Source organism: Orycteropus afer, unplaced genomic scaffold, assembly GCF_000298275.1.
Source record: "Orycteropus afer afer isolate SDZICR_OR568_19922 unplaced genomic scaffold, OryAfe1.0 scaffold00092, whole genome shotgun sequence".
Taxonomy (NCBI): Eukaryota; Metazoa; Chordata; class Mammalia; order Tubulidentata; family Orycteropodidae; genus Orycteropus; species Orycteropus afer.
In genome coordinates, this window is record NW_006921679.1 from 8,716,042 (window position 1) to 8,730,154 (window position 14,113).

The 14,113-nt window shown below is 43.5% G+C and overlaps 1 protein-coding gene across 1 annotated transcript in view; it reads left to right on the forward strand.

Moving 5' to 3' along the window:
- LOC103198374 (phospholipid-transporting ATPase IB) overlaps window positions 1–14,113 on the forward strand; it is an 826,205-nt gene that overhangs the window by 126,365 nt on the left and 685,727 nt on the right. Inside the window, exons 16-18 of the mRNA XM_042781171.1 lie at window positions 2,643–2,727; window positions 4,144–4,283; window positions 6,625–6,763. Of these exons, the coding sequence (XP_042637105.1) occupies window positions 2,643–2,727; window positions 4,144–4,283; window positions 6,625–6,763 (364 nt within the window). The remainder of the gene's footprint in view (window positions 1–2,642; window positions 2,728–4,143; window positions 4,284–6,624; window positions 6,764–14,113) is intronic.

Here is a 14,113-nt window from a genome sequence, read left to right on the forward strand (position 1 = left end):
AGTTTCTGAGTAATAAAACCTAAATCTGTTATCTCTAAGGGGAGGTATTACTACTTATGAATCTTACTTGCAAAATTATATTCTATTAAATTTGGCCTAACATGTTGAAAGAAATAATTATTAAGATTGTTTCATGAGACTGTGTCAAGAAGACGAAGCTATACTAGGATTAGCAATTTGTTGAAAATTTTATTAATCTTTGCTAAATTGGGGAAGAAAAATCAAAAACCAAACTTACTGCCATCTGGTAGATACTGACTCATAATGACCCTATAGGATAGGGTGGAACTGCCCTACAGGCTTTCCAAGGCTGTAAATCTTTTAAGGAAATAGATTGCCTCATCTTCCTCCCACAGAGTGACTGGTGGGTTTGAACTGCTGACCTTCTGGTTAGCAGCCAAATGTCTTAACCACTTGTACTACCAGAGCTCCTTGCTAAATACCACAGCAGGTATAAAACAAGGCAATGTGAGGAAGCCTGTAATCACAGAACAACATAGGTATGAAAATGCCAGAATAATCCATTTTACTTTTATAAAATGTAATTTGACTGCTAAGCATAAGACTAGGCAGTTCAAACCCATAAGCCACTCCTCGGAAGGAAGATTGGGCAATCTACTTCTGTAGTGATACCACCTCGGAAACCCAAGGAGGGGTCGCCATGAGTCGGATCCAACTCCATGGCAGTGAGTTTGGGTTTTGGTTTAATGCTTTCTAAACCTGTTCCCCTCCTCCCTCAACAAACAAATAAACTTGGTTTCTTTTGAACTATAGAGTAGTTCAAACTGTGCCACATTACTCTATAGCTCAAATCTGTGACACCAAATGTAATGATCCAAGCAATGTAGTTCAATTCAGTTCCTGGCAGCATGTGTAGCACTTCTTCCTCTGACCCCAGCTGCCCAGAGCTAGGCTACAGAAAACCAAACCAAACTCACTGCCATCAAGTCAATTCCGACTCGTAGCAACCCCCATTGGGCTTCTGAGGTTGGTAAATGTTTACGGAAGTAGATTGTTCCGTCTTCCTTCTGTCGAGCACCTGGTGTGTTTGAACCACCAACCTTCTGGTTAGCAGTCAAATGCCTTAGGCACTGTGCTACCAGAGCTCTCTGGCGCTAGACTAGACCTCACAAATAAGGGCACAGTCTTCCAGACTGCCAACATCTGCCTAAGACTTCAGCTGCCAGCCTCAAGCTTGGGAATCTCCATGACACCCTTATTTCTGATATGCTGGTTGCAAATTCGTGGGTTTCCCACTACCCCCTCAGAATACCAATTATAAGTCTGTGGGTCCCAAGGCTCCCTCAGTTCTCACCTACTAGGTGTAAATTTGGGGGTTTCCTCTACTTTCCCCTTAGGATACTAGCCATAAGCTCACCTGTCTCCAGGTTCCCCTCACTTCTGACTGCTGGCTCCCACCACTCCCACAGATTTGATAATTCTTTGGAATGATTCCCAGAATCCCCTTAATTACTATGCATACCATTGTAGTTTCATTACAACAAAAAGCATACAAATGAGATACATCCTGTGAGGTCTGGGAGGGTTCCCAGGATGGATCTTCTGTGTCTCCAAAACGGACGCTCTCCCCTCCCTCCTACATCGATGTCTGTCACCAACCAGGAAGCCCATGGACTTTCCATGTCCAGAACCTTTACTGAGGATCCATTACATGTTATTGTTGTTATGTGTGGTCAAGTCAGCCCCGTCTCATAGCGACCCCTCCTTGGGTTTCTGAGGTGGTATCACTACAGAAGTAGATTGCCCAACCTTCCTTCCAAGGAGTGGCTGGTGGGTTTGAACCACCAGCCTTCTGGTTAGCAGTTAAGTGCCATAGGCACTATGCTACCAGTGCTCCTTTCCATTACATAGGCATGATTGATTGAACCATATTCCCCTTTCCCTATCACAAGGTGGGTCTTTCTGGCATGAATAGCCCTCACCTGAGTCACCTGTTAAGCAGGTGAGTGTGGAAACCTCATCAAAGATACTTCAATTTGTCTCTGGGGAATTTCAAGGGTGTAGAGGTTATCTCTCAAGGTCCAAGGGCAAAGAGCAAATTCTTTGGGTAAAGTTCAGTTCTTTACTCTACAGTAACTCTTTGACTGATAATGTGTGGCATTCTGTCCCCCTGCCCTGCATGTTGGTCATGGAAGTAGTCACCTGGCGATGAGCTGGTTCATACCAATGTTTCTTGGCTGAGCTGGGCTCAGGGTCTAGTACTAATGACCTCCCTGGTTAGGGGCTGCTCCCTGTCAGAAAATGAGGTTGTACTGGTGTGACTTGGGATGTGCGATTTATCCTTTCTGTTTCTACAAAAAGGCATTATAAACTTTGCTGTGAATTTTATGAATCTGGGTGAATATGGGCACCATTCCTCATCCCTGTGGTTCTCCCCTAACCTATGTTAGCTTGAGTTTGAAGGTACACAATGGATTTGGTTTTGTGGGGCACATGCATAACTGATTTATTTTCCAAGGTTTATGATTGAATCCAGCCAAGAGTTGTATTTCAACTTGCCCACTCAAGTATTCTCAACTGTGTACATTAGACAGACACCAATAGAACAAAGCCACATTTAGAAGGCTGACTGGGAGGTTTATGTAAGTATTTGCTAGTCACAGTGTTTTCCTATTTTATAGGATAATGTAATTTTTGAGAGACTTTCAAAAGATTCAAAATACATGGAGGAAACATTATGCCATCTGGAGTATTTTGCCACGGAAGGTAAGTAAAATTTGGAAAAGCTGTTTTTAACCATTCAAGTTGTATTTTTAAGTGCTTATGGCTGATGCCTGGGAAAGAAGTCATATTCTGAAAGGACATGTTTTTGCGGAGTCATTTTTGGCCTTGTCTACCAGGAGTATGGGAGCTCTGGTAGCATAGTGCCTAAGGCATTTGACTGCTAACCAGAAGGCTGGCAGCTCAAACCCGCCAGCCACTCCTCGGAAGGAAGGTTGGGCAATCTGCTTCCGTAGTGATACTGCCTCGGAAACCCAAGGAGGGGTCGCTATGAGTCGAGTCCAACTCAACGGCACATAACAACACAACAACCAGGAGTATGTTTTTCTGGCATTAGTCCCAATCTCTCTACATTCTGTGCTTATGACAGTGACAACATGTATGGCACAGTCTCTGTTCTGTTACCTACATGGGTCTCTGCTAGCTCTTAGCAAGCGGTGACAGGAGCTGTGCACGGAGGGAAAAGGTAGGTTAACTCACACCATGTAGAGTCATTGGGTGACTGATACGCCCTTGCTCAGAACACTCTTATTCCCCTGCCCCTCCTTTGTTATCCTATGGTACTGGCTCATAATTACGTGAAGGAAATAATAACTCACTGAGCCCACAGTGAACAGGAAGGGCATCTCTGAAAGGCCTTAAACAACAATGATGTCAAGTTTTCCTGCTAGTGATGAAGCAGGAGCTTTGCTTAAGTGTTGACTGCTGCTCTCTCTGTGTGCTCCCTGTGGCTGTGATGCACACATACACGTATACACACAGACACACATACACAGGCAGGTCTGCTAGAAATCTTGGCTCTTTCATGCAATAGCACATTGAGTTTTTTATTGCTGGCTTGAGACATACTTCCTGTATCTTCTACCTGCTGATACCTGCCTACTGCCCAGGTGATCACAGACGGAGCACAGCTCCCATACCTCTCTATTGTGGAGATTTACATTCAGTAGCTTCTCATGTATTTTTAAATATATAGGTTATTCACATTTGAATACAGTATCCAAACCCAAAAAACCAAACCTGTTGCTGTGGAGTCAATTCCGACTCTACGAACCTGTAGGACAGACTAGAATTGCACCATAGAGTTTCCAAGGCCATAATTCCACCTAGAGGCAGACTGCCTCATCTTTCTCTTGAGAAGTGGCTCATGGGTTTGAACTGCCAACTTTTGGTTAGCACTTGAGTGCTTAACCATTGAGTAATGATGGCCCTTAGAATGCAGTGTAGTTATTTTTAATTTCCTCTTTTCAGAGGTGTGGAAATTGGATTAAAGTGATTTGAATAATCAGACGGTTTCTTTATTTGAACACACCTATCTGAAATGAAGCCAGGTAATTTTACATAGGAGGTGCAATATTCTGCTTGACCCAGATCACCAGTGGCATGCATGGCTCTTTGCAGGTTTGCGGACCCTCTGTGTGGCTTACGCTGACCTCTCTGAGAATGAGTACGAGGAGTGGTTGAAAGTCTACCAAGAAGCGAGCACCATATTGAAAGATAGATCTCAACGGCTGGAAGAGTGTTATGAGATCATTGAGAAGGTGTGTGGTCCATGATCCATTCTTTGTGTGTCCAGTGAAAGACATGCCACCTATTGAACCAAGTGTTTGAACAGAAATCTTTTTGCTGTGTAATGTTCTATTTTCTAGTTAGCAAATTAATTAGCCATTAGGTTTTAATCTTGTCCTTTGAAAAGCACTAAATTTTGATGGGCTATCTGAATGAAAGGTCCACCTGCCCTCAGCTAAGTATTAATGATATCTTAAGGAGCATTGGGTCAAAGCCATATCGACGACTTTCTAAATGCTGCCAAGGTAAAGCTTATGTGAGCAGCTTACCAGTTACGTGCACAAGCAGAACATTGCATGGTCGAGTTAGAGATTGTACATGCTAAGAGTTTTTGCACTTAATATAAAAATATTCAGGCTTTACTATTGCTTATTTATATTGCCTGCTTTGATATTTTTGTTCTTTTCCATTTATCCCAAGGCATTTGATAGCTTTCTACTTACTGGATTCCCTCACTTCAGGGAGCCAGGTCACAACTGTTTCTGGTGTGTGTCACATACCAGTAGACCATCCATTTTCCAGTCTCCATAACTTTGATATCATTACTCGTTTGTTTGATTATTTTGTTCCATTTTTGGTTGTTTACTTCCCCTTTGCTTTTTTATATTTGGCTTTTGCTGGAGTTTTTATGGTAGTTGTTTGTCATTTTGGTGAAATCTGGGTAGGAGGAGACCTGAATCAAAGTGTTCACTCACCATGTTTTACTGCAAATGGCCACATTACTTTGTAGTTGGAAAACAACCTACATCTTCCTCTCACTTATCACCTATCTCATCTTCTAACCCTTTGCATTTATGACAGTAATGAAAAATCTATTATCTGACTATTTTGTGCATTCATGACATACATCTGGGAGTAATGAATGCCGAGGTACAAAGCAAAAGTAATGCCAGCCGTGATGGTTAAGGGTATGTGCCAGTTTGGCTGAGCAGTGATTTTCAGTGGTTTGGCATTTATGTACTTACGCAGTTTGGCACTGATGCAATGATGTAGTCATCCTCCATTTTGATTTGATGTGATCATCCTCCATTTTTGCACAGTGCCAGTTTTTACATAGTGACCTGGCCTTTGGAACTTAACCATGTTGATAAGTGAGAAGTGGGTGTGTGAAATAGGTGACATGCCCATGCAATGCCAGGCATGTGGTAGAGGCTCACAAATTAGTTGCCTTTTCCTGCAGTCTGTTAGCCAAGATGAGGTGAATGTCACAGGCAAGGGGAGACTGGAAGTGGTTACCAGGATTCTACACAGATGATTTGGAATCTGCTGGCCCATTTGAGGAGCACACAGGCAGCCTAGGACATTACATACCTGTACTCATCCTCAGTGTGATGTGAATGAACCTTTTCCAGTGCGTTTAAGAGGACAAAAAGATGTGAATGTTTATAGCTCCACAGTCCTAACGTGTTTTTATGTTTTCTTCCACAGTTGTTGAATTTTTAGCATCACATGTTTTATTCCTCTACTGCTGAATAAGCATATAATCTAGAAATACAGTTTTTCATATGTTAAACATAATACAATCCTTTATTCATTAGCTGGATGGGGGATGGAAAAGGTTCATGTACTGCTAGTATCCACAGAATAACTTGCTCATATTCTGTGCAACCAAATGATTTCTATTCTATTTCAAGTCTACCATGCCTATGCACCAGGATATAAATGATACCACTGGGTTGACTTTGTGTATTGGGTGTCCCTAACATTGTGAAGGGGAGCTCTGGTAGTGTAGTGCCTAAGGCACTTGACTGCTAACCAGAAGGCTGGAGGTTCAAACCCACCAGCCACTCCTCGGAAGGAAGGTGGGGCAATCTACTTCTGTAGTGATACTGCCTCGGAAACCCAAGGAGGGGTCGCTATGAGTCGAGGGCACATAACAACAACATCAACAACTTTGTGAAGAGTTTTGAAATGCCATCCATCTAGATATTGTTGCTGTTAGGTGCTGTCCATTTAGTTCCAGGTCATAGCAACCCTGTGTACAACAGAATGGAACCCTGCCCTCCTGTGCCGTCCTCACAATTGCTGCTGTGTTTCAGCTCATTGTTGAGGCCACTGTGTCAGGCCGTCTCATTGAGGGCCTTCCTCCTTTTGTTGGCCCTCTGCTTCACCAAGCATGATGTCCTCCTCCAGGACTAGACCATCTTGATGTCCAATTAGTATCATTAATCATCTACAAATAAAGGCTTGATGTAGAGGAAATGAGGTAACTGTCTTAGAACATTTTGACTGCCTTATTTTTGTGGAATTTTGTGGTTAATGCTACTCTTAGGTATGTTGCAGTCTTTGACCAAAGATATTTTTTCAATCTAGAATTTACTGTTACTTGGAGCCACAGCCATCGAAGACCGCCTTCAGGCAGGCGTTCCAGAAACCATAGCAACTCTGTTGAAGGCAGAAATTAAAATATGGGTATTGACAGGCGACAAGCAGGAAACTGCAATTAATATAGGTAATCACTTTTTATTTTTAATTTTTATTGTGATTTGGGTGAAAGTTTACAGAGCAAATTCATTTTCCATACAGCAGTTCATACACAGTTTGTCTCATGACTGCAGTTCCCCACAATGGAACAGCTCTTTTCCCACTTCCTCCCGGTAGTTACCTCTTCCCTGTGTCCTTCCCTCTCATGCACTCTGCCCCCCACCAGCTGTCTTGTTATGCAAACACTGCCCTTCTGGTTTCCCATGATTGATTGCTCCAAGGAGTTTATCTATCTGATGTAAATGTTCACCCCATATGCCTGTCTGTTGTTTGGCTGGAAGCCACACAGGTAATCACTTTTAAAAATACTTTTTGGGTACAGGGTTTTGTCTTATATTTTCAAGTGTCTGGTAGAGGTGCCTAAGGTCTCCCCAGATGCATTGACAAGGAAGAGGAAAGTTTTCCCAGATCAAATGAACATGCTCTGAAGAGCATCATCTGCCTGGTAGCAATATTTAAATTCTTATAGCTCTCTGAAAAATATTTAAATACACTATGTAGATAATAGAAGCTCTGGTGGTTTAGAGCCTAAGGCATTTGACTGCTAACCAGAAGGCTGGTGGTTCAAACCCACCAGTCACTCCTCAGAAGGAAGACTGGACAATCTATTTCTGTAGTGATACTGCCTTGGAAACCCAAGGAGGGGTCGTTATGAGTCAAATCCGACTTGATGGCAGTGAGTTTAGTGAGTATGTAGAGAACATTCAATTTAAAAACTGACAACATTTTTTTATTGCTTTCCACATAAAAACTTTGTGCTCTTAGGGTGTGTTTTCATTACTTTTAAAATGGATATTATTATTTTAGATAATTATACCTATTTTAATCATTTTGCCAGTTGATTGATTTTTCTAACATCTTGGTTGGCAACGTCCTTCCTTGCTAAGCATCATAGCAGAAAATTGAAGACTGAAGAATTAAAGTCAAGAGAATTTCTTTGCTAATGTTAAAGAGGAACATTGTAAGACTGAGAAGTTGATACTACTAATTTACAATCTAATTGTGATTATTAGAAATATTTTTAAATTACATGTTACTTTTATCACCATACCAAACCAAACAAAACTCACTGCCATGGAGTCAGATCTGACTCATAGTGACCCCTCCTTGGGTTTCCAAGGCAGTATCACTACGGAAGTAGATTGCCCAGCCTTCCTTCTGAGGAGTGGCTGATGGGTTTGAACCACCAGCCTTCTGGTTAGCAGCCAAATGCCTTAGGCACTATGCCACCAGAGCTCCCTTTATCACCATATGGAGTAACAATCTCTGGTACATAAGTGATAAAATGGATACATAAGGACCCAAGACTTACCAGGCTTATTTGGAATAGACTAAGTCATAGCACTTCAGAAAGAAACCTCCTAGAACTTCTAAAGTTAAATGACTGTTGTCCTCTTCAAAGTCGTCTCATTGGAATACCATCAATTTAATCCAGCCAATGCTGCTTCATAAAGCCCTCTCTTGGATCTGTCTTGCAGAGGCCTCATTTGTAGATAGTACTTGCCCTGTGGTTTAGCTTCATTTATTGGTATTACACAAAATAGGCATTTTTGAAATAATTTCAATGAATTGTAGAATCACCTTGTAATAGCAATTTGGCCTCTGGTCACAGTTCTTTTGACCTATACCAACACTTGAGGCTAATGAATGGGATCTGACCAGATCTCCTAGGGGCTCAGTGCTGATCAGGCTTCAAGAGGCATGATAATCTATCATGGTCAAGTCATGAGGCCAATAAGAGCCTTGAGCCCTGAGGCTCAGATGAGCTTCCTGGTTGGTGACCATGCACAGGAAAGGGTAGCACCTCCTTCTTTGAGACATGGAAGCTTTGCACTCTCAGACCTCATCGTATGTGTCTCTTTCTTTGTATACTTTTTCATTTGTAATAAATTTCTAGTTGTAAATACTTTCCATAAATTCTGTGAGTTACTCCAGCAAATTAATGAACCACAGGAGCAGTGAGGGCCAGCAGGGGCTGGCATCTTCCTGTAAGGTACTCTGAAAGAAGGTGTCCTAACATGTGAGCTCTTGCCCAGCTCTGGGTGGATAGGGCTGAAAGGCAGTGCCTGTCTGGCTTGTGAGCTCTGACCCAGCTCTGGATGCCTGGGACATACACAGAACACTGCACAAGAGGCTGGCGAGAAGGATAAACAAGTAGGAAGGTGAGGACTGGATCCATTTGTACACTTTGGGAATTAGATTTGTGCTGGTTCTCACCACCAGTTAGAAATGAAAGTGAGATTTCCCCATTATGCCCCTGTTCAGTGCAGTTTCATTGTTGGAAGCTGTCATTTCTTGTCAAGGTGGTAGCTAATGAAATGCAATGTGGGGTCTGTCCCAAACAACTGAAACTAAAGTCATGAGAGAGTGACATGTGATCGTAAGCAGTCCCTGAAATATCAGTCAAAGGTACCATCCCTCAGTTTGTGCTGGTTTTCAGTGAAATGCATGCCCACAACCAAGTGTGAGGAAATTTCAGAAGAAACCCATCACTACTGCTGGGAAACAAAAACCCAAAGCTTACAGCCCTTTGGTGATGTGTTGATAGATAGCAAGTTTCCTTGTTTCTAATGTCTCTCTCTATAAGTGGATTGCTCCTTCAGGTACTAGTTCTGGGACAAATTTGATCTTAAACATCAGCTGATGATATATTGGGGCAATCTACTTCCACAGTGATACTGCCTCGGAAACCCAAGGAGGGGTCTCTATGAGTCAGGTCTGACTTGACGGCACATAACAACAACAACAATGATATATTGCTCCTCTTAGTCATACGTGGCGTAGACACCTGACTACTGGCCGAAATTGTTGTTGTTGTTAGCTGCCATCTAGTCAACTAGACCCAGGGCAACCCCTTGTACAGCAGAACTGCCCCACCCTGTGTAGTCTTCATGAGGACCACCAGGCTTCAGTCCATCATTGCCTTCCAACCTGAGGTGCTCACCAGCCAGCACTGTATCAAAGAATATTCTGTTGTGATTACTGGGGTTTTCACTGGCTAATGTTTGGAAGTAGGTTGCCACGTTTCTCTTCGGAGTCTGTCTCAGTCTGCAAATTGCAGAAATCTGCCTGCCATGGGAGACCCTGCTGGCATAGCTTCCAGCGTCATAGCAACATGCAAGCCACCACAGTACAACCAACTGACAGATGGGTGGTGGGCTGCCTGAAATGGTTACCTAAAATTCAGGTGTGCTTTTTACTCTGTCATAGCAATAGGAAAGAAACGTGGAACCCCTCATGTTAAAATAGACCTATACGATCATCTTTCTTGTTTTTCTAGGTCTTGAATATTCTTGCTAGACTAATGACCCTTCTATGCACCTAGCCTCAGACTTACCACCTTATGTACTTAATTTGTGTGCAGTGACGAATGTGTGTTAGAGCACGTGATGGAATGCCCTCTCTCACCACCTCTTAACCACATCATCCTGCCCTCGGGGAGCATGCACGTCCTTTTCACGCTTGTTCCTCTTGTTACATCCAGCCCATCAGTATCTAATGAAGTATGAATTGTACACGAGGGAAAGATGACTTGCTGAAAATCAATCCAGCAAATGACAAATGTGTTATTATTCGTAAAGGAGCATTTTACTTGCGTACAGTGACTTCTCTGAGTTCTTTGAGATTATTGACACCTGTCTAAACAATTTGATTTTTTTTTTATCATTGTTATATTATTTTGTGTTTTTCCCTAAACAATGTATAGTTACATCTGTAGTTTTGACACCACAGAACACTCACACCCATTAGATCATTTGTAATTGGTCTTGCTCAGCCAATACTCCTCGTGGCCCCTTGAAGAAGATTGTGGTTGTTGGGTGCCTTCAAGTCAATCCTGTCTCAAAGTGGCCCTTTAGGACAGAATATAACTGCTTCATAGAGTTGCCTAGGCTGTCATCTTTGTGGGAGGGAGCCCTGGTGGCCCAGTGGTTAAGTGCTTGTCTGCTAACCAGGAGGTTGGTGGTTCTAACACACCAGCCAGGAGAAAGATGTGGCAGTTTGCTTCTGCAGAGATTTCCAGTCCTGGAAACCCTGGGAAGTCTGCTTTGTTCTGTAGAGGCACTGTGAGTTGGAATAGACTCAACAGCAGTGGGTTTGCTGTGGGCAGCCTTGGAAACCCTATGGGGGAAGTTCTCCTCTGCCCTCTAGGGGCGCTGTGGGTCAGAATTCACTCAACAGCAAAGGGATTTAATCTTTATGTAAGCAGATTGCCAGGTTTTTTCTCCCATGGAGCAGCTGGTAGGTTTGAACCTCCACCCTTGTGGTTAGCAGCCAAGCACCCAACCATTATGCCACCAGGGCTCCTTAGAAGATGACGCCTTCTACTTATAAGCTGATAACTTTGCCAAAGTCTCATATTTACTGGGAGTTTCCTCTGCTGGGGTTTTTCCCAGTGCATTTGTTGAATTCAAACAGCTCTCTAGTGTTACTAAGGATGCTCCTAGCAGGTGGAGAATTGATGATTTTTGATAGAGCCCTGTCTGGCTGATGCTGAGGGATTGTATGTCATTTTCTGATTTAGCGTCTCAGATGATACTATGCAGGAGATTCAGCCAAGTGTATACATCCAGAAATTTGATCAGATTTGTCCATGTTAGATCACAGTCCACAGCTACAAGCAGCAGGGTCCATGTGGAGTTAGGGATTTTCAGCCTGTTTCATAGTCATCTGTTCTTCCCAACGTGGGATCCCTGGAAGCTACAGTAGGTTAACACATTGGGCTGCTAACCAAAAAGTTGGAGTTTTGACTCTACCCAGCGGTGTATTGGAACAAATTCCTGGCAGTCTGCTTTTGAAAAATCAGCCACCGAGGGCACAGTTTGCTCTGACACACGTGGTGACACCGTAAGTCATACTCTGGTTCCCTAGTGCTGCTCTGACAGGAACATACCACAAATGGGATGGCCTGAATAAACAGGGGTTTATTTTCTTGCAGTTTTGGAGGCTTTAAGTCCAAGTTCAAAGTGTTGGGCTCTAGGGGCTGGGTGAAAGCCCCTCAACCTTGAGCTTCAGCTCTGCCTCCTGCTTCTGGCCCACTGGAGCTGGAGGCGTTTCTTCACTCAAACAGCTGCTGGATGCTGAGGGTTGACAAGCCCAAGGTTGGCAAGTAAAAAGGCACAGTCCCAGTGTTACCAAAGCACATGGGAGGTCATTAATTCAAGTCCACAAGGAGTCCCAAGATCGGCAGGGCATGGCAGGCTGCTGAACAATGACTCAGCTACATGCAGGTTCAAGCATGCCAAAATGCTGGAGACCTTCCTCAAAGTTGCTTCTTAGATACTGGAAGCAGCCCACATCCCTAAAGCAGCTACTCAGCTGCTCCAGTAGATTCCACCATGTAGCTGATTACCAGTCTCATCATGGGGAATAACTACACCCAGCTGCCGAGGCACTCAAAACCAGGCCCAGCCAAGTTGACGCACAGCCTTAACTACCACAGGTCAGAATCGAGTCAACAGCAGCTGGTTTTTTATTTCATTCCTCCTGAAAGCTACCCCGGGTAATGAGAACTGTTATTGATAGACTTGTCTGCTACAGAGCTTATTTCCTCCTCTCTACGTTATAGGGCATTCCACATGTGTTTTGGGTATCAGAAGATATGTTGGGAAAAGACCAAGTATCTAGCAGTTATACTTCTGGATGAAGGAAGGAAAAGACAAGAAGTCAAATGATGTCTGCTGAGTAACAGTTCCTGTGATAGGAGGCACTTCCTGTAAACCACCTCCAGTCTTTATACTTGAACAGTCTTATCACTACTGGGGGAATCACAGAGTGTACCAAGGTTCCAAGCTCAAACTCAGTGCCATCGAGTCGAGTCTGACTCGTAGCAACTCCCATTTCGTTCCCAAGGTGGTAAATCTTTACGGAAGTAGATTGCCCCATCTTACTTCCATGTAGCAGCTGGAGGTTTTGAACCACCAACCTTCTGGTGAGCAGTCAAATACCTTAGGCACTGGGCCCCCAGAGCTCCTTGTACCAAGGTTATACTCTGCCTAGTGTCCAAGCTGGCAGGGCATCTCAGGGCCCTTGGCTTCTCATGTAGGACTCATTTGAAACCGATTCACAGATTTCACAAAAGACCTCCTCTGAAATTTTATCCATTCTAAGGTGCAGATTATTTTGCCATTTTAACAACTCTGAAATGAGAATTTCTTGTTATTGTTGAGTCTTAAATTTTTCATTGGCTGCATTATCTTCATGGTCCATCCAGTAAGAGTTCGTCTTTAGATTTGGTGGTGTTTGGTATGTTTGGTGTTTGGGGTTGGCTTTCTCTCATCTTTGCTTCTTTCCTTGTTTCCATTTCTTGTTAACACACCGTAGTTCAAGAATTCATTTTTACAAGGTTCCTTTTAGTTTATACTCTGGCAAGAAATTTGCTTCTTCCAATTCAGTTCCAGGATATTTGTGTCTGTTGTGAACCAGCGTGAGGCAATGGGCAGTATGTGGGTTAACAGTCATCTTGCCTGTGGCTTCAGGTAGTTTGGAAGTGGCATAATGCCAGAATCCTGCTGTACTGAATGCTGGAATTTATGCTAACTAGCTGTGTTTCAAACAGCCCTGGTGGTGCAGTGGTTAAGCACTTGGCTGTTAACTGAAAGGTCTGTGGTTCTAACTCACCACCTGCTCCATGGGAGAAAGAAGTGGCAGGCTGCTTCTATGAAGATTGTTGTTGTTGTTGTTAAGCGCTGTTGAGTCAGTTCCAGCTCGTAGTGACCCCAGGCACAGCAGAATGAAACACTTCCCCTCCTGCGCCATTCTCATCATCACTGGTAACCTTGAGCCCCTTGTGACAGCCACTGTGCCACTCTATCTTGTTGAGCGTCTTCCTCTTTTTTTGTTGACCCTGTCCTTTACCAAGCATGATGTCCCTCTCCAAGGACTGTTCTTGCCTGACAATACATCCGAAATATGTGAGATGCCGTCTAGCCATTCCCATCTCCAAGGAGCACTCTGGTGGCATCTCCTTCAAGACAGATCTGCTTGTTCCCTTGGCAGTCCACGGTACACCCAACGTTCTTCACCAACACCATAATTCAAACACATTAACTCTTCCTCAGCCCTCCTCACCGCATGTCCAGCCCTCATGTACATGAGACAACTGAAAACACCACGGCTCAGGTCAAATGCACCTCAGTCACCAAAATGGCATCCTTGCCCTCCAACACTCTAAAGAGGTCTTTTGCAGCAGATTTGCCCAGTGCAGTACACTGTTTGATCTATTGACTTCTGCTTCCATGGGCATTGATTGTGGATCCAAATAAAATGAAATCATTGACAACTTTCATCTTTGCTCCATTTTCATGATGTTGCTTATTGG